The sequence below is a fragment of the Sordaria macrospora genome, chromosome 4, assembly GCF_033870435.1.
Source record: "Sordaria macrospora chromosome 4, complete sequence".
NCBI classification, from domain to species: domain Eukaryota; kingdom Fungi; phylum Ascomycota; class Sordariomycetes; order Sordariales; family Sordariaceae; genus Sordaria; species Sordaria macrospora.
Genome location: NC_089374.1, coordinates 4,056,723 through 4,078,459, shown reverse-complemented (window position 1 = coordinate 4,078,459; position 21,737 = coordinate 4,056,723). Strand labels below are relative to the sequence as shown.

Sequence of the window (21,737 nt, the reverse complement as noted above, 5' to 3'; positions counted from 1 at the left end):
ACGAAGAAGCAAATCGAGGCGAGGAGAAGCAGTACCAGTAATAGATGGGTTCGGCCGGACATGATGTGAGTTTGTAGAAATATTTACTTCTTGCCGTTTATCGTAGGAACTTTGTCAGATAACAGCAGATGGAGAATGTCCAGATTGTCTGTAGTGTTAGCTGCCCCTACGTACAACCTCTTATCTCGGCCATGTCAAAGGGTTTCTGTCTTGATGGAGAGACTCCCCTTGTACAGCCTCTCGGCCATGTCCAATTTTTTTTTGCCTCGATCAAGATACTTCCCTTGGACAAGTTATCCCGACAACTCATCTCTGCATTCCGCAGATGCTCAGCTGGTGATGTGGCCTCAGCTTCAACAGGACAATCCTAACCGGCCTAATATTCTCTCTGCTGGAGCTTCCTGGTTGGTTCATTTCGGCTTTGTTTCTGTCGGAGGTTGATGTCAAAAACTTGGTGTCGACGTGTTGTTGCGGTTCGAAGTTGTCTTGAACATGTGAATAATGAATAGCCCCATTACCCCACAAACTAATGAGAAAGCCCATCGTTCAGCCGTCGTTCCATACCAGATAGAGAAAGCCACGTCTGGAGAGTGGGTCTATGCCTCGGAACACCGGAACACTTGTACAGAATCGCCAAACGATCGATCTCGCATCCGACGATCCAGTTGCGGCCCGAAGGCGCAGATCCCTCCTGCACAAGTACAATGGCACTCAGTAGTATTGGACCAGATCGCAAGTTACGGAACCAGCACAGCCTGCCCAGAGTTTAACTTGCGCATCTCGAAAGTCGAAACCCACCTACATATCGTCTTTCCAGCTCTCCACTAGCCATGTCTTTTAACCATTTTTGGTGTATGGTTTTTGGACCTGGGCCACTTTTGGTGGATGAACAAATGGGGGGAAAGAACTCAAAAGCACTCGCTCAGCTTGTTCAACTATTCGTCCATGTAAGAGCTTGGCCCTGTCAAGTGCCAATTGTTTGACACGCATTCCAAACAGTCCCGCAGTTGACCGCCGCTGCCGCCATGCATTTAGAGATCGGCCGCCGTTATAGTTGGGATACCGATATAGTTCTCAGCCGCATTGCACTAAGCGGTCCCATCCGCGATAAGCTTGCCGTTTCAGGTCAAGTTAAGGGTCCTCGCCAAGAATGTAGTATCTGTAGTGTAAGTGTAGTGTAGTGCAGATGCTCCAAAAAAGAGGCCTAGCGGGTGGGGAATCTTGAATCGTTCTCTATGTGGGTTTTGATCGGGCAGCTATGTGACACTATTCCCGATTGTGCCGGCGAGACACTTTGGCAGGCCAACTGGAGTAAAGTCAGCTTTGTGTTTCATGGCCCGAGATGATCAAGCCTTCCTAGTATGTATTCTGGACACACCATGCTCGCTCAGCTCCCGGTGAGCACTTCGTTGGCAAAGCCTCTGGACTTTCGGGAGGCCATTGGCGAGTTGAGCCAATGAAAACATTCTTAAAGAACATCATGACTGGAGCCCTGCTCCGTTGGCCAGATGGACAAAGACAGGATGACATGAGGTTTGGCATCTGAGAAGGCCTCAAGCTTTGCCGGCTTCCCTATAAGCATCGTCATGAACCCTCACATCAACAATTTGTAAATCGCCAGCCATCACTTCAACTCTCATCTTCGACTCTCATCTTCAACCGCAACCAACACCGCCAGGTTTCTCTTGACCACACAAACAAGCCCTTCATCTTTTTTTTTTTTTTTTTCCTTTCTTTTCTTTCTTTTCTTTTTTTTTTTTTCCCCTTCGCAGACGCACCTTTCAGCACATCACCATGCCTTCCGACGCCCAAGAACTCCAGGTCGTCCTGGCCGCCAAGGACAAGCGAGAGCTCGCTCCCAACGTGTCATCTCAAGTAATCGACGAGATGAAGAGCAGTCTCATCTTCCAGTTCAACTGGGCAGAGCTGCTCCAGGCCGCGCCCACAGCCATCAGCTGCATGGGAGCCTGCTTCGTTGCTAGCTCGAGCCCGAATGCTGTCGTCCATCTGGAACCGCCCAAGGACAAGGGTTTCCAGTACTTGAAGTAAGTCACACACACGGGACATGGATGTCTTCCATTCAGTGTTGTGGCTCTGGCACTGACCAACCATTCATAATCAGATACTCCTCAGTCCAAGCCAATCTTGTTGAGTGCGGCAACATGGGCCGTATGGCGTTCATCGCGGCGGAGAATGGTATGGGTACCATTCAGTCGACCTCGAGAGTCATCAACGGAAAGGTCAGTCGTGAGGTTCCCACAGGCCTGTGGTAGTGCATCGCTGACATGCCGATGATTGTTCTTGCATAGATCAACGATATCCTCGCCACCATTGGCGAACCAGAGTCCGCAAAGAAGATGCTGCGTCCGCAGCTTGAAACCCTGAAGCGGGGATCGGCCACTTGTCTCCAGGAGGCCCAGGCAATGGACAAGAAGTTCGAGGACTGGCTCCTGTACGTCTGCGAGATGCACGCGGCTTGCGTCCAACAAGAGAACAGCACCAGAGAGACTATCTTTAGCAACGAGATTTGCGTCGCTGCCGAGCAAACCCGCTTGGACTACCAGAAGTCGACCGTCGAGGAAGCCCAGAAGGCCTTTGACTTGATGGGAAAACAGGTTGAAAATGCTGGCGAGGCTTTCAAGAAGGCTTCGGATGAGTTCCCCAACGGGTAAGTGAGCTGTTGTTTCCCACATAGATGTCGAGGCCGCCAAGACGTTATACTTATCAAGTTTTCTAGTTGGGATATCCTGGGCCAGCAGATTGTCGGAGACTTGGTGGGAGCCGTCACAAACCTGGGCAACTCATTTGCCCACGCCTTTATTTCCAACCTGAACCCAATCGCCAAGGTCCAGGCGGGTGCCTCTATTGTCGGAGGCTTCCTCAACCCCAACAAGGACGGGTCCTCGGCCGAGGCTGGTGGACAACGGGCGGCGCCGGACCCGGTGGCGCCGACCGCCGCGGCCAAGAATGCTACTGACCCAGCCTACACCGAAGTCATCCGGCTTGACCACGTTCTTTCCATCCTGCAGGTTATTGTCAGTGGAAAGAACGCCGATGGAAACATTGACTGGGAACAGGCTCGCAGTGGCGGAACAGGAACAGACTCCAGGAAGAACAGCATCGGCTATGTCAAGGCGATGTTGGAGGATACCAAGACACGCTTTGCGCGAGTGGCCACAACATCCGATCCTAGCCAAACGCTGACTGCCATCATCAACGTATCTCTCCAGGTATGGTTTCGGCTTCAGCCCCCGTATTGCGATCTTGAACAAGAAAGCTAACCAAATGAACCCATCATAGGTTGCCAATGGAATCAACGATGAGGTCAAGAAGTCCAGCAGCGTGTCCGCAGAGTGGCTGGCTAAGGACTCCGAGAAAGTCAAGAAGTGGCAGGAAGATTTTGCCGTGCAGTATCAGAAGGCAAACACCCTCATCTCAACAGCCAAAACTGTTCCAGGTGTCACGGCTAATGGTGTATGTACTCCCTGTCCTGGTCCTCTCGTACACTTGATAGTATCACAAAGACTGGAACTAACACAGCCATGAACATAGATCCCTTTGATGACGTCGGAGTCGGAGCGTATCGCGCGGATCAGTGCGAAGAGCACCCAGGCTCAGGCAGTGTTGGAAGCGGCGAAGAACAGACTGACAACGACCCAGCAGATGTTGACCACTGCCCAAGAGAACTATGTCAAGTCCACCGACATGCTCCTGGAACAGAAGAACAAGCTGGGCCAGATCCAGGCTACTTTGGCCCAGCTGACCAAGGCCAATGTTTCTCTCGTATGTCCATACCATACCACACTCGGTCGTGCCGATGCCAGTCCCGGGATTCGAAACGTTTTGCTGACTTGCGTGTATTGAACAGGCCGAGATCAAGCGGGTACTCATCGAGTGTATCAAGCTCATCATCAACCTCAAGCAGCAGGTGACCAACCTGGTTCGCTTCTTCAAGGCCATGGAATCGCTTGTCGAGATGTGCATTCGCTATCACGTCGAGCCTTTCCTCGAGACCGTCAAGATGATTGTTGCCGCCGACGGCACTGACCCGTACAAGGATCTCAGGATCGGCAACTACACGTACACGGACTTCCAGCGCTCGCAGCTATACAGCGCGGCCGTGACGATGCGAGCATACTTTGGTGTGTTTGGGGACATTGCCAAGATGTGGGTGCAGCTGTCCAAGGACAGCATCATGCCGGGACTTCGCATGTGCGACGAGCTGTCGGTCACGGTCGATGACAAGGACGCATCCGCTCAGATGAAGAAGAAGATTGCAGACCTCAACAACTGGGCGAACGATGCGGTCGACCGGGTGCAGAAAATTTCGCAGGAAAAACAACAGGAGATTAAGGACGGCATGGGCTCCCGCATCCAGGAGGTGGCCGAGACAACGGCCCAGATCACTCCTCCGCCCGCGGCGACGGTCAAGGCCATTACCGATGGTACGGAAGTCAACAAGCAGGCCGCGATTTCGTACATCACGGAGAAGGCTAAGAGCAACGCTTACAGCCGATTCGGTGAGTACACGGTTCTTTCCCGCCGTTTATGAGTGAACAGCCAACTGACGAAATCTTCTAGTCATTGAGGATGACTGAGTAGTGGACCGGAGTAATGTTTCGTGCTTGAGGTGGACATGTGGGCGATTGCCTTGGGTCTTCCGCAGACTGGGAGGTCCGAGTGCCTTGGTTGTACACGATGGAGTTTGGGGGAATGTGTTTGCGGCTTTGATGAATACAATGCGATTTGAATGATTAAATGATTCGTGGCGGAAATGGGAAAACCCTGGAGACATACCTCTCTATAGACCCTGAAACGCTGGTCAGCATGATTTGCCAGAGGAAGAGCGTATTGGTGTACCGACGACACTCTCATGTAATTTCATGGTGGTTGGCGATATCATGAAATAGAACATGCCTTAACAAGAGAGCGACACTCGGATGAATCTTCTTCAAAGTGACGAGGCGCAACATTGGTAGGAGATAGAATTGTTAACATTGGAATGATTGCAGGAGGAGACATCTCGGATAGAGATTTGGCCCTGCACTCCAATGTAAATACAGGACTCCCGTCTGGGTAAGCTCAGGTGTGGGTAACGCCTGCCCCAACTAGAGGCACCTTCATGCTTCTGCAGCTTCCATGCCTTCACACAGTGGGGTCTTCCTTACGACCCATTTCCGAAACGATCTGGACCCTCGACTTACACGTACTGCATCGTTTAGTGTTCTCTAGAGACTGTTCAAGGCCATCATCTGACTGTCTCATATCAGGATCACCAGTTATTGTCCTTACCTCGGTTCAAGAATGCAGTCGGGAGTTATTAAGTAATTTTTGGATTTACTACATATGATCGACTTCCCCACGAGTGATGAAAACGCTCTATGCGAACTCTCGCCTTGTCAAAGCCACCCCCATCAGCCTCTCAATCCAGGCCGCCGCCACAAGGACGATTTGGCCCTTAGGGCTTTCATCATATTCAGTAGGTCGACACAGTGACCTTGACATTGCCAAGGGGCTGGTCATTGCCCAAGTATCCTCCGGTCTGGGAGCAATTCCACCCCTCGTTCGGGCAGTCGATGTCCATCCGGTTGTAGGAGGTGCCATGGGGCGAGAAGTACCTGACTTTGGCCGCCATCACGTTGGTCTCGGCATCCCAAAGTTCGACGAAGCCGTCGCAGCCAGACAGGCTGTTTTCCTTGCCACAGGCGCCGAAGCGGTAGCTGCCTCCTGGAGCGATCTTCTTGCTGTTGAGTTCGTCGATGGAGATCTCTCTGTTCTTGTCGGCTGTGAAAGTTCAAATTGATGTGTTAGTGCTGAGCGGCTCGTAAGAAATGGTCAGAAAGCGAGGGTTGAACGTACATCCACTCTCACAGAAGTAGAATTTGCCCCATTCGTGTTGGCAGTTGCGGAGGCTCAGCTCCTTGCCGCTCTTGTTCTTGATCTCGAGCTCGGTCCAGTCTCCGTAACCCATGTTGACTGCTGGCTTAAGATGTGGTGATGTAAAATTGAGGTGATTTGGATGTTGGCTGCCTGGCTGATTTGAAGAGAGTAAAGTAGTTCTCGATGATGTGAATACTGATGAGGCAAGTTGACAACCCGAGGAGGCGGGCTCCTGAGGGTTTATATAGCTGTAACCCCTAACACATATCCTCCCATCCCCGGTGATGACTTCGGTTTCTCCATGCAAGCTTTCCAACCTCCCGTCACGAGATTGACGCGATAGTGATTTGCACTAAGTCGAACTTCGCAAGAGAAGTCGACGGAAGTCGGTCATCGGCGGTCCAGATTCGACCATGACAGGCCCAAAGCCCGCACATTCTTCGAGATCGTCCCAGACTATCTGGTGAGCGGCTGGCTGACATCCAAGCTGAAGGTCAATAACTAAGCTGATGGTCGAGATGGTTGTCTGGATCTCGTGGAGAACTGACGGATTTGACATCCGTGACGTAAGTATGAAGCATCGCCTCACCCTAGAAGTGATAATGGTGAGCCTGATCATGTAGAGGTTGGAAACTATTGAGCGTTAGTCATTGAACCTGGTGGTGTTGTTGACCCGATACAGATATGCAGAGGCGTTAAGCCAGGTGCGGCTGGCTGAAACGCCATTGGACGATTGTTTTACGCATGTGGATGGAGGCAGCTGAAAGCCGCTTTGGTCCGCCAAGTGGAACAGGAAAGGCGAAGTGATCTTGAAAGCATGGGATGAGATGAACAGTGTATTTGCTGCCAGGAAACCCGAATGGGTCGAGAGTTCGGGTTGGAAGGTCTCTTCATATGCCATCAACCGAAACACCAAAAGTCCACAATCAGTGTGTAGACCTTAGAATGCACCTGTACGCTCTTCCTCTAAGCAAATATAAAGAGAATGCATGAGAAAGATGTATGGCATGATGAGAGACGCCGAGCTTCCGTAATTCAATCATTAACGAAGAATTGGAATGGAAGTGAAGCGTTGGCTGCAACATTCGAGGAGAGCGAGTCCCCATCTTTAGAAGTTTCCACTTTCCATTCCAGACGTCATACAAGTCAACAACCACCCTCAAGAAACCATTGTAGTGTAAATGGAAGAGGCAGAAGATAACAGTCGAAAAAAGAAGATAAACAGGAAAAAGGAAAATAAAGAACGAAAAAAAAACATACAACACCAGGGATTCGCTGGTCGTCACCGACCCAACTACTAGTCTGGCCCTCACTGGCTTATCTATGGGAGAGCGGACGGGATCCCGAGTTTTCCAGTGGGTATGGTCGTATGTGAAAGTTCCTGGCAATTAACTGGCTTATATCAGTAAGATAAGAAAGACTCTGGTTGTACTTCTCGAGAGATACTTGACTGGACCCGTGAGTGTCACCATCGGGTAGGTCCCATTGACGAGGTACATTTTGTTGACAGCGGCTGTACGATGAGGTGAGTCTTGATCCGTCCGACTTGAAGCGTGAAGGCATCCGAAGTCCGAACATGCAGTCCTGATGTTTGCAATCTCGAGTAGTGTCTTCTGGATGAGGGGCTGTGATCTTTCACGATGTTAAAAGTTCACTTGTTGCTGTTGTGGTTACTCGTTTATGATGTGTCGATTAGAGAAGTAGGCCATTCAAGTTGGGAAATGTCCGGGATGAGTCGATATCGGGAGTTTCGGGTTCCATTACTTTGCGCCATCAATGGCAACATGGCATTTGCAGGATCGTCAAAGTCATCGGAAGGTTTGAAGTTGGATGTGCGACGGTCAATGCCATGCGACGGATGCTGCAACGAAACCTCCACCGTCGGCAGCTTCCTGAAATGCCCACTTTTGTTAAGGCGGAAATGGGGAAGCGGGGTTAGGTTAGCTGGTCTTGGGACTTTTTACCGCTGCGGTGTTGCGGGCGCCCGCGTGTGAGTGATCCCATGGACCCACAGGAGCACCTATCAAAATGGGGTCAGCTGGTCCACCGGCTCAGGGCGATCCATTCTGGGAAGGCGGGGAACGACGGGAAATGGATGTCATCACTATCAGCTCCACTCGGATAGTGACTCTGGCTTCCAGCAAACATCGAGTGCCGGGCCTGGTATTGGACGGTCAGTCAGCGGTATGCACTTACAAGGAGAAGCTCCAAGCACTCCTGCATTGGTTCATGGTGCTACAGGGCCCGATAGTGACGGGATAGGGGTCAGTCGAAGGGGGTAACGAATGAATGATATCGACATGGAAGTTGGACCGTTCTCTCGTCACTCACCAAGTTCACCTAAAGGCACTGCACTTGGTGCCCCTCCTCCTCCTCCTCATCATCATCATCATCAGTCATCACCACATCGCACATTGCACATCCCATCACCCCGTCACCTCGGACTGCGCGTGAAACCCAAACGACGATCCAGTGATATCAGCGAACCAACTGGTCTCTCCGTTCGTCTCCGGGTCCCCATCTTTATTACTCCGTTTATCGCTGCATCTTTGTCTTTGTATTCCCACAGCAACCACTGTTTGCTGCTTGTCCCGTCTTTCGGCATCTCTTTCGTGCCCCTTTGAGATTGAAGTAATAAAATACCATAGCTACCCTCTACGTGGACCTCCAAGCGCAAGTCTCGACACCCTGTGCATGTAGATCGCTTTCTTCGCGATGCGCTCCAACAACGATACCTCCGGGCGACCTCGCGACTCCGACAATGATATCCCGTCTTTACGTCTACCACCGGCGCCGCAAATGACGTTTTGTTTTGGCGATGAATCTTCAGTTGGTCCTCTGACGGGAAACCAGACATCATCATTCGCTGGCCCTCACCGACACTTGCGCGACAACAAGAGGAAAGCTCACGGTGTCGTCGAGGGTTCCGAAGCCCATCACGGACGAGCCAGGGGTCTCTCTCATCATCGACACAATCATCACAGCACGCCAGAACCAGAAAAGGAGGTCGGCGCAAGCGGGAGCGGGAGCGCAAGAACACAGCCCAAACACCAGAACAAGAGTTACACCCCAAACCAGCTACTCGACACCTTGGACCACGTTATCGAAGATGCTGTTTATCCCAGGCCATCCTCTGCCACCCCTTCCAACGATTTATCCCAAGCACCCTTTAGCCCCTTTATGTTTAGCACCGGTCCTGCGTCCGCCGTAAGCGACACATCCTCGCGGCGCAATTCCATCTGCTTCTCCGACGACTTTGACATGGCCAGTATTGCGCCAAGCGTCCACGCCGATGAGAATGACACCGAACAAGAAAATGAGCATCTCGGGTCTACTATGATGGACAGCGGTAGCGCTCCCCAGCTCATCATGCCAAGCATCAAGATGCCCAGCCGGCGACCTTTTACCGACCAAGGGAAAAGCATGGGCCGGCTCAAGGTCCTGGTTGCTGGCGACAGTGGCGTAGGAAAGACTTCGTTGATCAAGGCCATCGTCCAGTCTTGCAAACACATTGTGCATGTTGACCCGATCACCCCGTCGCCAATGTCACCTCAACCGAGCTTGAAGGGCTCCGTGAATATAAAAGGAAAACAAACCAAAGGTGGCTCACGGCCAAGCAGTAGGCGACAAAGCTCGGATGGAACAGGTCAAATCACCGAAGTTTATGCCAGCACAAAACCATACCCTCAGTGGTGGTCCGAGATTGATGACCTCAATGTGCTGAAACGCAGAAAGAGTGTGGAGGATACCGTGCTGGACCGTAATATTTGCTTTGTCGATACTCCTGGCTATGGGAGTGGATCGTCTGTATGTTGCCTCCATCTGTGACCGACGGGATTAAGCTGACTTTCACGACCAGAGTATGGATACCATCACACCCGTGGTGCAGTATATCGTATCCCAGATGCAGCGCATGAGCGTTAATGCCCTAAATGACGGAGATATGTTGAACATGCTGGGTGGAGAAGGCGGTGTTCAGATTGATGTTGTTTTCTACCTGGTTTCAAACAGTAAGAGGCCCAAGTCAAAACCTATGAGACCTGATACTAAAACTTCCTCTAGGGCTTCGTCCTGTTGATATAGCTTACCTCAACCAACTTAGCCCTCTCACCAACATTATCTTCCTCTTGTCCCAGGCCGACCTTATGTCACCCGAGCAAATATCAGCCAGCAAAGAACAAATCCAGTCACAACTCCGAGAAGCAAACATCCGCCCCTTTTCCTTCTCCATCACACCCTCGAAAACAGCCTCCTCATCAACCCTGTCTCCTTCGCCCACGGACCCCGCAGCACAGGGTGTATACGCCATCTCCAGCGCCGCCGGCTCAGACCACGACATGATGGACGCAAGTCTCCTTATGAGCACAAACTACGTCGAACCTCTCGTCCCATCAGAACTCACCCGGCTCGTCGAACGCGTCTTCAGTCCCGACGGCGCCTCCTGGCTCCGCCACTCCGCAGCCCGCAAGTACGTCCAATGGCGCAAGGGACTGGTACCCGAGAAACCATCCGTCCCATCACCCACATCGCCCAGCAGCGTCTTTTCGCTATCCCCTTCCTCAAATAACGGCCACTCCCGCCCTGGCACCGCATCATCCTTCCTCAGCAGGTACAGCACATCCGGTGGTCCCCTTGGCGCCACCTCTTCTTATGCTCTCGCCCGCATAACCGACCATACTCAGCGCGAGGAACGACTGGCGCAAGTGCGCCTAGCGAACTGGGCCACCGAGCTGCAGAAGAGCCTGGCCAACGAACGAGCTCAATACGAAGCACTGGCGCGCAACGAACGAGCAGTTTGGTTAACAGAGAAAATCGGCGAGTGCGTCGTTGAGGGAACCCTCGTTCCCATCGCTTCTACCGGCGGCAGCGACAGAAGTAGTAGAGACAGGAGCGGCTCAAACAGGAGTCTAAGTACGAGCAGGAGGAGAGGCGATACTGGACGCAATGCCGATCGGCAGCAGCAGCAGGAAATGGGATTGTTCGGGTTTGGTTATCACGCTTACGGTCACGGTCATCGGCAGCACCAGCACCAACATCAGCAGCACAGACAAAAGCAGAGGCAGAGGGAGACGGATCCGCTGGGCTTGATGGAGATTGCTGACGAGTTGATGTATAAGAGCCTCATTGCGCTGGAGGTGCTGGGCAGTTTGGGAGTATTGGGCGGGTTGGCTATTTGGGTGGGCAGGAATATGCAGTTGCAGCCGTTGGAGTGGTTGGCTGGAGAGTTGAATCGTGTTTGGCGGTGAGTTACATACATACGTTAAGGCTTGGGGTATGGAGAGATGGTGTGAGAGGGAATAAAGTGGAGGATATATCCAGTGGTAGGTACATTTCCTTTCTCTGTGCTTGGGGTATTTTAGTGCTACCTGGGTGTTGAGAGTTTGGTATGCAGTGTGTCTATTGAGATGGCCACGTCGAACCCAACGTCTCTGGGAACACATTTTTTTTTTTTGGAAAGTTTGTGGTATATACATAATGGGAAAATAATTCGTTACGAGAAGCAACTTGATGATGGATGATGGATCATGTACATAACGGCCCCTTTGCACAATATCGTTGATCTAGGAATGAATTTGTATGTATGTTTGTTCAGGTTGTAGTATCATTTTTGGATGGACTCAAGGCATGGTCAACGGGCATGTAAGACATAGTCTGATGGCGTTGGAATTATATTATTTCTGTTCATACACAAAACTCTTCGTAGGTGGTGGTAGTGAAATTGTGACCAGGATATGACCTCGGGGGCAGAAGGTATTTTACATACAGCATCATGATGTTGGTCCACGAACTTTTCCAGCTCCAAAATGACACAAAAAGGGAGAAAAGATCCAACCGAGGATATACTGACTGACTGGCGCGGGGTGGAGTCATGCGGGAAAAAAATAAAAAGAACTGATGGTCTCTCCCGCCGGGAATTGAACCCGGGTCTCGAGCGAATCGAACTGATGTTCAAGCTTGACAAGCTCACATACTGACCACTATACTACGGAAGATTGTTACAACTGTTAATCAGCTGTCGTAGTTGGTTGTTGGAACTGTGCGACAGACATAAAACTTATATTAGGCATTCAAGGCGTACCCTTTAAAGGTCAGCGTAAGTATACCTATACTTTTCGGCAGATGTTCGGGAAACAACACCATCTGAACAGGTTTGGAGCAAAGGCGTCTTCATGATTTCTTCTTCCGGTTGGCGGGAGAATAAGACATGTTTGGTGCAGTTGTTTATACTGCGAGGTCGGCTGTGGATTTTCATAGATGGGAATGATGGCACTTGGTAACGAGATGGTTGGCGAGCATTCAAAAGAAAGCACATACTCAAGTCTAGGGAAGTCTCTTGTCTCTATGTTGGTTCTTCTAAGCTTCCTCAAAATTACTGATTAAGGCAAGTTGGGTATCATGATGCGCAAAGAACAGTGACAGTTGATACCGCCACAACGTGGACTGTAATGGCCGAGGGCTCGCAAAAACACGGGACGGACAAGGAGAACTACGACGACTGAGCCTGCGCTGCTTGTGCCGCGGCAGCTTCAGACTCCTCCTGTTTCCTCCGTTCTTCATCCCGTTTCGCCTGAGCGGCCTTCAGCCTCGCCATGGTAGCTGCGAAGCCACCACCCCCGACTGCTGGTTTGGGAGCCTCGCCGGGGGCAGCAGCAGCAGCAGCCGTACCTTCTGTTGTCGCCGTCGTCGACAACGGTACCGGTGCTGGCTGTGGTGGCTGGGCTGCCTTGTTTTCGTCAGCCTTTGACTCTTCCTCTTTTTGTGTCGTATTGGAAGTGGAGGAAGTAAAGGGGGGTTTGTCTTGATTGTCCTTGTCCTTTTCGCCGTCCTTGCCCGCGCCCGCTTTTTTGTCCGCTTTCCGCTTCTCCTTCTCTGCTTTCCGCTGTCGCTTCTCTTCGAGCTTGCGTTCTAGCTCAGCGATTTTGGAGTCGTAATCATCTCCGCCGCCACTGACATTGACGCCGTCAGCTGCTGGAGGCTGTTCAGTATCGGTGCCGGTACCGCCCATCTTCACATCCTCCTCCTTTTTCTGTTGTTTTTGCTTCTCGGTAGCCGCAGCCGCAGCCGCAGCCGCTCTCTGCTCCCTCTCCTCTGCCTCCCTCATCAGCCTCCTCCTCTCCTCCAATTTGGCCCTACCCTTCCTCGCCATGGCCTCCACCTCCGCCGCCACTGCTTGCTTCCCCTTCGCCTCATCCATCTTCTGCTTCTTCGCCGCCTCCTCGCGCTCGTGCAGCTCCTCTACCAATCTTCTTCGTTTCGCCGACATGGCGTCCAGCGTCGCCTTCTTCTGCAGGATGGCGCGCATGCCGTTGTCGTAGGCGACACGCGCCTCGGCGTTGAGGAGCACATCGCGCGCCCGCTCGAGCCGCTCGTAGAGTAATGGATCGTAGGCATCGCCGGCTTTGTCAGGATGCGCGGTTAGGGCTTTGCGACGGAAGGCGCGCCGGATGTCGGCTTCGGTGGAGGTGGCGTCGATTGGGGTGGTATCGGAGGTCAGTAGGGTAAAGAGGTCGTCGCCGCGCGCCGCGGCGTCGGAGGCGTACTTTATTAGTTCTTCGCCTTGCATTTTCTTTGTTATATTTGGGTTGCGATTGGAGGTATATGGTTTCGCAGATGATGGTTTTAATTGTCGGTTTGGGAATTGGTTTGAGCTGGGTGGTGGATGGCAGCAAATGCGAAAGAAGAAATGGACAGTGTATGAACCGGTGACGTTGAGTGGTAATTTCCGGCCGAAGAAAACCGCTGTGCAGTGGCAGGCTCGTGTAATTAACGTAACACTCTGTAATTACACGCGCCCCATTTTAGCACCATCAGCCCTACGCGATTTCATGGGTCCCTCGTTATTTCATGTTTCTTCTTCTTGCGACCTCCCTATCACCACCAGCCCAATACTGCTCGCAGGTTGGCAGTACTCGTAACTCATCATTTCAATTAACTCGATTAACATAACAAGATAAAGGTTTCAACAAAGCTCCAAACGCCCTCCGCTCAATCTGACGCGCCATGTACGCGCATCCCCTCAGCACCCTCAGTAGGTGGCAGCCAACCTCTGCACCAGGTACTGCCCACTGTGGATGCCCTCATACTTCTTTTCCGACTCGGCCGCGTACGTGCCCGGGATGGCCTCAATGTAACTCTTGTTATTGGGGTTACAGAAGTACCTGGAGATATCACTGTCAGCTATGGCAGCTCATTCAAGACCCCTGGGGACATCAAGAGGCAACACTTACGCAATGCTGTATCTGGGCGGGTGAACATCATCTGTCTTGGGAGGCTCGACAACACGATGGACGGTGCTCTTGATGGTATCGTTGCTCCATCTGGCCAGAAGATCGCCAGCGTTGACGACAACCGTGTTCTCAATCGGTGTTGCATCGATGAACTGTCCATTGGGACTCTTCACCTGCAGACCACCACGCGAATCCTGGAACAGCAGGGTGATGGAGCCATAGTCAGTGTGCTCGCCAGCGCGGACCTGGCCCGGGTTGATCTTGAACACCTCGCTCTTCACGGCCGGGTAGTGCAGCAGGCGCAGGGTGTTATCGCCCACGTCGACGAAGCTGTCAAAGTAGTTGGCGTCGATGCCCATGCCGACGGCAATGGCACGCATCACTTCCACGTGCAGCGCCTTGCACTCGTCGAAGAAGTTGGTCATGGTGCTCTTGAACCCGACGAGCTCGTCTTCTTCCGCCGGCCATGGGTTTGGGTGGCCCGGCTCATCTTCACGGCCGATCTCAAAGCTTTCCTTGATATCGGGGGCGGCTGATCGGATCTTCTCGATCTCGGCGGGGTCGGTCAGTTGTGTCACCTTCTCGCGGCCGGGGGCCGAGTAGCCACGGTTGGCCTCGGGCGTGGTCCAGCCAACCTCGAGCTTCTTCTCCTTGGGGAGCTTGAAAAACTTGGCTGAGGTGTTGAAGACATGTTCGCGGAAGTCAGGCTGGATGGGTATGTTCTTGAGATAGATGAAGCCGGCTGTCTGGAAGCCATGAAGGATCGCCTTAGCCGTCTCGAGCTTCAAGGTCTCGTCTCCCTCGAGGAACTTGGAGAAGTCGATGAGCTATTTCGACGGGTTAGTTAACCCCCATGGACAGACAGGCACCGGGGTGAGTAGCAATGGCTGTGTCCCAAGGTGTAGCATACCGGGATGACGAGTCCGTCTTCGTTAACAGCAGCCTTTTCCATCTTGATCTCTACCTTTGGATCGCTTTCTTCGATATGGGAACTGAGCACGCGAGCAGTTCAAAAGTCAACAAGCTGTCACGGGCGGGGCATCACAAGCAATTAAACAGAACAACAACACGGGCAGCAAGGAGAAGAAGAGAACCACGGAGATACGAACTCCATCATATGTTCTTTATCGGATCTTGACCCGATATACTATCACGTTTATCGGCGGCACGGCGAGGATTGCGGGCAAGTGTATCGCACTCCGAGACTCAAGTCGGGCTAGTTCCAGCTGGGATCTGTCGCTGCATGTAACGATAGCATGACCGAAACGGGCAGGCAACTGAGCACTCCCGCGATTGGTCTTTGATATCGTTTTGCTTTGATGTCAGTGGACAGAACATTGGAGATGCAGTTGCAGTGATGTTTTTTCTCGCCTTCCAGAAGGGTGTTTCTGCTTACAAGTCGTTCTTATAAATCCCCACTTCTCTTCTCACGATAAGGTTTGTCTTCGCCCCCTCTCTGTTGCATTGTTGCATTCACGCTACGATAAAGACGGAATGCGGGGGGAAAGGGGAGATTATTGGGGCGGGGTATTATGCTACCATATGTAACACAACATCTTTTCTTTTCGTAGTGTAACGCCTCTTCGTCATTGTTTTATTTCCCGTTGCCAAGCAACTGTACAAAGGCACTGTTGTCTCTTGTCCTTTTTTGTCTTGTTGTTTTCTCACTACACCATCCTCACTCCGCAACACCACACCCATTCCTCACCACCATTGAAGCTTGACCATCTCCAAGCTTCACGATCCCCTCATTGAACCCCAAACCATCTTACTCCAACCCCAGTTCTTCCCCTCTCACCACCACCCGCAATCCATCACCATGGGCTTCGGCGACGGCAAAGTAGTGGACATCCACACCCACATGTACCCCCCGGAATACGTCAAAATCCTCGAATCCCGCACCACCATCCCCCTCGTGCGCTCCTTCCCCGGCTCCTCCGACCCTCGCCTGATCCTTCTTGACACCGAGGTTCCGATCCTCGAAGAAGCCGAAGCAGCCAAATCTCGAGGCGAAGCCCCCCTTAACATCCCCGGCCGTCCCCTAACCAAGCACTACTCCTCGCTCACCCAAAAGATGCACTTCATGGAAACGCACCAAATCGACATCAGCGTCGTCTCACTCGCCAACCCGTGGCTCGATTTTCTTTCTGAAGATGAAGCGGGGCCCATCGCAGAGTCCATCAACGCCGATTTCAGCCGCATGTGCGAAGAGAAATGCGGCCGGCTATTTTTCTTCGCTGCCTTACCGTTGACCGCCTCGCAAGAGGTTATCCTCTCCTCCATCGCGCACGTTGCTGGTTTGCCTTACTGCCGGGGCGTCATACTGGGTACCTCCGGTTTAGGAAAGGGACTGGATGACCCCGATCTTCTCCCCATCTTCCACGCTCTCGCGGATGCGAGATTGATGATTTTCTTGCACCCGCATTACGGTCTGCCGAATGAAGTCTGGGGTCCTCGCGCCACGGAAAACTACGGGCACGTATTGCCACTGGCTCTCGGGTTTCCGATGGAAACGACCATTGCTGTCACGAGGATGTATCTCGCGGGGGTGTTTGACCAGGTTCCGCAGCTGAACATGTTGCTGGCGCACAGCGGAGGGACTTTGCCGTTCCTGGCGGGCAGGATAGAGAGCTGTATTTTGCATGATGGACATTTGCACGCTGCGGGGACGAAGCCGAAGAAGACGATCTGGGAGGTGTTGAGTAGTCAGATTTTTCTCGATGCGGTGGTTTATAGCGATGTAGGTCTGAAGGCGGCCGTGCAGGCGAGCGGGCCGGAAGGGCATGAGAGGTTGATGTTTGGGACTGATCACCCTTTCTTTCCGCCGCTGGGGAGCGATGAGGAGGGCGAATGGGAGAGTGTGACGTGGAATGGGGCGGCGGTGAGGAAGGCGTTTGGTGGAGCGGAGGATGGGGAGGAGAGCGACGAGGGGAAGAAGGTGAGGGGCGTGATGGGCGGGAATGCGGTTAAGGTGCTGAACTTGAGGAGGGATGGATGCCGATAGATGCGTGGTAAGGAAAGAAGGCTGTAGGTAAATGATATAGTATGTATATACACGATGAAGCACTGACCTTTCATTTTCAGTATAGACAACGTCGGCTGCAGTATCAAGTAGCTGCTCTGTCTAAGACACTGTTACAATACCCCCAGTGCCTTAATTCTCTGGGGAACTTGCGTTGCTTGGATTTATGAAGTGATTGGAGAGAGCCCATCGTATGTTTGGACGCATATTTGAACTATCATTCGGGAGTCTGAACAAATCTTCAACAGATCACGCTCTAGATAATAGGAGGATGACATTCGAGTAACTGAATGACGGCTGCAGCGACAGTCTCAGAAAGACGGGTTGTATAATAACGCGGGCCCTGACTAGCACCATCCAACCACCCTAACAGAAAGAAACAACCCTGAAAGAAAATAAAAATTCAAAGCTGACGACGTAGGTAGAGACACTTTGATCAAGATCGACAAGAGACAGATCGAAACGAAGAGTAAAAAGCAAAAAGCAAAGTGCCAAGAAAAAACATACACCACCAGGGATTCGCTGGTCGTCACCGACCCAACTACTAGTCTGGCCCTCACTAAGCTTGTGTATGGGAGTGAGAAGGATATCAATCGGGTTTCTTTTAATCGCGTGATAGGGTCACAAAACTGAACAATCACCTCCCGTATCAAATCGTTCAATACGGAGGCACTACGGTGAGTGGGGAGCCGGCGCTAAAATGATTGATATAATTGGGCGGATTATGAGCAAAGTAGACCGTCCTTGTTGTTGTTGTTGTTGTTGTTATTTTTAACGTCTACTTCCGCCTCCCGTAGGGCATGAGACGTGCCACATCGGTGAATCTAGCATACAAAAATAGGAGCAGTGCCCTAACTGTCCACCAAACCCTTTAATCCGAGGGCAAACCGAGGCCTATTGCCAGTGGAAATCATGTGTTGCTCATAGCGTGAACGCGGCCCAACACTTATCATCGAATCGCCGAAAAAAGTAGACCGTCCTGAAACACCGAGATTGCACCTCCAGGTTGGTCTTACTATTGCTAGCGCAGCCGCCCCTTTATAGAGAATCGATTGGCTGAACGAGCTTCAGTCCCGTTAAGTACACGGCCACGCCATCCACGAGCATGACTGGGCATGGCTCCTTGCCCACGGAAGCAAAGTCCATCCATACTAATCCGGTCGTCGTCTGAGTAGAAAACTGGATATTCCCACATTTGGCTGGAGTTTTGCGGATGGCCTCGAAACAAAACTATGATATTTGCTCGGACGATTTCAGACGAAGGTCACCTTGATATATTGAATACCAATAACGTTTATTATTGTCGGTAGGGCCGACATTGCAGGTGTGCCAAGCCCCTGACATCTGACCTAAACCAGTTCGATTTTAACACCAAGCATTCGAGTCTGAAGAAAAGTTTCGCAACAAAATTGCCCTCCGGGTCTTCCTTTCCTCGATCCCTCCGTCCAGCACGTTCTATCTGGACCTTGAGGGCAAAAGTCTCAGCCGCAATGGAACCCTCACCCTCCTGACGGTACTCGTCCTTCCCGCGTAATTAACAAGCATTGTCGATGTCCAAACCCACGGACTCTGCTTTCACCACTCCCGGCAAGGCGGAAATACCCTCAAAGCCCTCCTCGAGGATCCCCACACTTCCAATTGCTTCTGGGACGTACGCAATAACGCGGACGCGGCGGAAACGTGGGCGGTCTGGAAGTGCCCAGGCGGTGGTCCACCTGCAACACCCATAGACTGCCTCCGAATACCAAGTACAAGTTCCATGGTGTTGGCCTTCCTCTGTTATCTCCGTTGAGGCGTCATCTCTAGGGGTTGGTGGTGGAATGAGACGGTTGCGGGGACGCGGCGGGCCGCTGCGGGGCACCACGGGGACCTAAGCCCACCCCGGGCCAGCTCCTTTTTTGGTGAGTTTTCCTCGACTCTCGGCACATGCATGGTCACATCGGCCTCCAACAGACGACCCCATCATCACTCTTCCTTTGTATCGAATCCTTATTAGAGCCAAGCCTGCAAATGTCGCTCCTACCGGCAATAATAAACGCCGCCGCCGAGTGGACCGTCCCATTCAGGCACCAGGAGCTAGTTAGGGGTGTGAAACAGGAAGATCCCTGCAGAGTTGGCGGCCTTGAGAGCGACCAGTTTGAATCGGCTTGCTGATGGTGCAACGCGCGAAATGGTGGAAAGGGAACTATTCCACGAGATCAAAAACTGCACCTTCGCAACGTAGGGTTTTTTTTGAACAAGTTCTTCAAACCCGAAAGCTGGCGCAACGAACAGAAGACAATGTTGGAGAAGATCAAGACAGCGCATAACGGAACGAAACGGACGGGCTTCCCGGCCAATCCTGATGAAAAGCCGGTCTGGGAATGGGTTTGCTCCCTGGAAAAGCGCTTCCTAGCTGGGGCGCCGAACAAACTCCATACCACCGCATCTGCCCACCAGTTTAAAGAATGGAAAGGCCAAATGGATATATTCTTCCAAGCGTCAACTACAGAAGCGGGCATCCTTAATAATCACAAGAACATTCTGGTTGTTGGGGAGCAAAAGAAGTCATACGAGAAACGCAGGTTTAAGACGGATTTCCTGCAACTCACCCGCTACGTGCGCAAGGTATTCGCTGACCAGCCGACCCGTCGATTCGTCCACGCCTTCCTTCTCTGCGCCTCCGAGATGGAGCTCTGGATCTTCGATCGGGCTGGGGCTTATAGTTCTGGGTCCTTTGATATTCACAAAAAGGCGGACATGTTTGCGCGCGCTCTTGTCAGCTATGCTACGATGGATGCTGAGGCGATGGGCCGGGATACCTTTATTGAGCGAGTTATCAAGGGAGGAAGAAAAAACCGCTATATTACGCTGACCGACACAGGTGGTCAAGCAATGAGGATCAGGTTGAATAGGGCGATGTATAGCCAGAAGGCCATCGTAAATCGCGGAACTACTTGTTATACGACCGAAAACAACAGCGTTGTCAAATTCGCTTGGGCATCGGGTAAACGGACGGCGGAGGTAGACTACCTAACGTAAGCAAAGGAAAAGGGTGTCAAAGAGGTGGCTGGAATAGCAGCGCATCATCGAATCACTACCATTGCAGAGATACGGAAGGGACTGCAGTTCCTAACGGCTCACCGGTTTCTGAACGGGGGGGGACGACCCTTCTTCGGCCTCAACAAACACGAATACATCGGGATACAAGCGCAAATCGTCGTCTGACGCCACTACCGACACTATATCCAGATCTAACAAGAAGCAGCGATCCGATAGCCAGAAGCTAATTCGAAAGCTGAGCACCCAGCCGTCGTCGTCGACAAGCAAGACCAAACCATCCCTATCTACGCCAAGCGAGGACCTATGGGAAGATCGGATCTATTCCTGCCTCGTCATCTCACCTGCTGGTCGCATTATCAGTGAGTTTACTGACATCAAGCAACTGCTAGAATCGATGTGAGATGCGATCAAGGCGCACCAATCTCTCTTCGTCACTGGCAATATTCTCCATCGCGATATCTCTCCAAACAATCATCATCACGGACCCTGAAACAGCAGATGGCTTCAAGGGCATGCTGATCGACCTTGACATAGCGGGGCGCGACAAATAACTGACACGGTCCAGTTCATGGCAATTGAAGTATTGCACAACATCGACCACACATATCGTCACAACCTCGAATCGTTTTTCTATGTCCTTCTTTGGATGTCTGGGGGCCAACCATGGCATAACGGATTTTCTGGCAACAAGAAGGCGCCTCAGGAGACCGTTTTTCAACGATGGGAGATCGGAAGGTTCAGTCAGATTGCTATGAATAAGAAAGGCGACGTGTCCGTTAATTTTGAAATAGTGCTGGAGGAGTTTTCAGAGAAGCTTAAAGTTTTGGAACCGCTTTGTATCAAGATCAGGAAGATTCTTTTTCCTTACGACAAAGATGCAAGTGTAAACATTGGAACCCCTGCAGGAGAGTCAGACCAACTCTACAAGCCTATCATAGTAGCTTATGATCAGGCCATCTGCGAGCTATAGATTACAACAGATAGGGAGAAAGGCGATAGAACGGGCGGTTAATTTTGATCTAGACCTTGCTGTCAGAAAGAACCGAGAAGGTGCTTCCGGAGCAAGGGCATGACCGACATGCGATCACACTCTATGTCGATACGATACTGAGGAAGCGGAGCACATCATCGGTCATGTGGAGGGTAAATTCGACCAGGACATGGATGATGTGCGATGGGAATTGGAAGACAAATTGTTTGGCAAGGCGCGGGAGCTTGTGATGGAGAAGACGGAGGAGCAGCAGTCGCAGTTGTGGGCCGACATGCGGGGACGACTTAATGGAGGAGATGCGGCGGGAGATCAAGGAGGAACTGATGGCCGAATTGGGACGGGAATTGGTAGCAGAGGTCAAGACGGAGCTGTTCAAGGACATGATGCAGGCGATGATGAGGGCGGCGTGCGGTGATGGTGGTGGAAAGTCTTGGACGGGCATGTCACAAAGCACATAGAGCATGGATTATACTCAAGTGAGGCACGCTACCGACTGGTCCGATACTTTATCTCACGATCTCACGAATGAACAGGATCTCTTCCCCCTGCTCCACGGTAAGTTGACTGGCGGCCT

The 21,737-nt window shown here is 51.9% G+C and overlaps 7 protein-coding genes and 1 non-coding gene across 8 annotated transcripts; 4 read left to right on the top strand and 4 right to left on the bottom strand.

The window, feature by feature from the left end:
* Window positions 1–1,794: 1,794 nt before the first annotated feature.
* On the top strand, window positions 1,795–4,598 carry SMAC4_02176 (uncharacterized protein; the record flags this gene model as incomplete). The annotated part of the gene is made up of 8 exons (XM_003350415.1): window positions 1,795–2,045; window positions 2,123–2,240; window positions 2,310–2,668; window positions 2,738–3,230; window positions 3,301–3,474; window positions 3,553–3,783; window positions 3,869–4,520; window positions 4,582–4,598. 8 exons carry the CDS (start codon window positions 1,795–1,797, stop codon window positions 4,596–4,598), a joined length of 2,295 nt encoding a protein of 764 aa, XP_003350463.1.
* Window positions 4,599–5,297: 699 nt separating this feature from the next.
* Window positions 5,298–6,513, bottom strand: SMAC4_02177 (uncharacterized protein). Its single transcript, XM_003350416.2, has 2 exons — window positions 5,860–6,513; window positions 5,298–5,784 (listed from the first exon to the last, which is right to left on the bottom strand). The coding sequence occupies exons 1-2, from the start codon at window positions 5,969–5,971 to the stop codon at window positions 5,477–5,479; spliced, it is 420 nt and encodes a 139-aa protein (XP_003350464.1). The 5' UTR covers window positions 5,972–6,513; the 3' UTR covers window positions 5,298–5,476.
* A 1,717-nt stretch (window positions 6,514–8,230) lies between these two features.
* SMAC4_02178 (uncharacterized protein) lies at window positions 8,231–11,573 on the top strand. Its single transcript, XM_003350417.2, has 3 exons — window positions 8,231–9,687; window positions 9,740–9,890; window positions 9,943–11,573. Exons 1-3 carry the CDS (start codon window positions 8,596–8,598, stop codon window positions 11,124–11,126), a joined length of 2,427 nt encoding a protein of 808 aa, XP_003350465.1. The 5' UTR covers window positions 8,231–8,595; the 3' UTR covers window positions 11,127–11,573.
* A 207-nt stretch (window positions 11,574–11,780) lies between these two features.
* On the bottom strand, window positions 11,781–11,873 carry SMAC4_13674. The gene is made up of 2 exons: window positions 11,837–11,873; window positions 11,781–11,815 (listed from the first exon to the last, which is right to left on the bottom strand). It is a non-coding gene; the product is annotated as a tRNA-Asp (tRNA).
* A 494-nt stretch (window positions 11,874–12,367) lies between these two features.
* SMAC4_02179 (uncharacterized protein) lies at window positions 12,368–13,444 on the bottom strand (the record flags this gene model as incomplete). Its single annotated transcript, XM_003350418.1, has 1 exon — window positions 12,368–13,444. One exon carries the CDS (start codon window positions 13,442–13,444, stop codon window positions 12,368–12,370), a length of 1,077 nt encoding a protein of 358 aa, XP_003350466.1.
* Window positions 13,445–13,645: 201 nt separating this feature from the next.
* SMAC4_02180 (uncharacterized protein) lies at window positions 13,646–15,705 on the bottom strand. The gene is made up of 4 exons (XM_003350419.2): window positions 15,505–15,705; window positions 15,019–15,406; window positions 14,109–14,935; window positions 13,646–14,039 (listed from the first exon to the last, which is right to left on the bottom strand). Exons 2-4 carry the CDS (start codon window positions 15,058–15,060, stop codon window positions 13,907–13,909), a joined length of 1,002 nt encoding a protein of 333 aa, XP_003350467.1. The 5' UTR covers window positions 15,061–15,406; window positions 15,505–15,705; the 3' UTR covers window positions 13,646–13,906.
* Window positions 15,706–15,881: 176 nt separating this feature from the next.
* Window positions 15,882–17,112, top strand: SMAC4_02181 (uncharacterized protein; the record flags this gene model as incomplete). The annotated part of the gene is made up of 1 exon (XM_003350420.2): window positions 15,882–17,112. Exon 1 carries the CDS (start codon window positions 15,928–15,930, stop codon window positions 17,110–17,112), a length of 1,185 nt encoding a protein of 394 aa, XP_003350468.1. The 5' UTR covers window positions 15,882–15,927.
* Window positions 17,113–20,818: 3,706 nt separating this feature from the next.
* SMAC4_13673 (uncharacterized protein) lies at window positions 20,819–21,550 on the top strand (the record flags this gene model as incomplete). Its single annotated transcript, XM_066091535.1, has 1 exon — window positions 20,819–21,550. One exon carries the CDS (start codon window positions 20,819–20,821, stop codon window positions 21,140–21,142), a length of 324 nt encoding a protein of 107 aa, XP_065946936.1. The 3' UTR covers window positions 21,143–21,550.
* Between the last annotated feature and the right edge of the window lie 187 nt (window positions 21,551–21,737).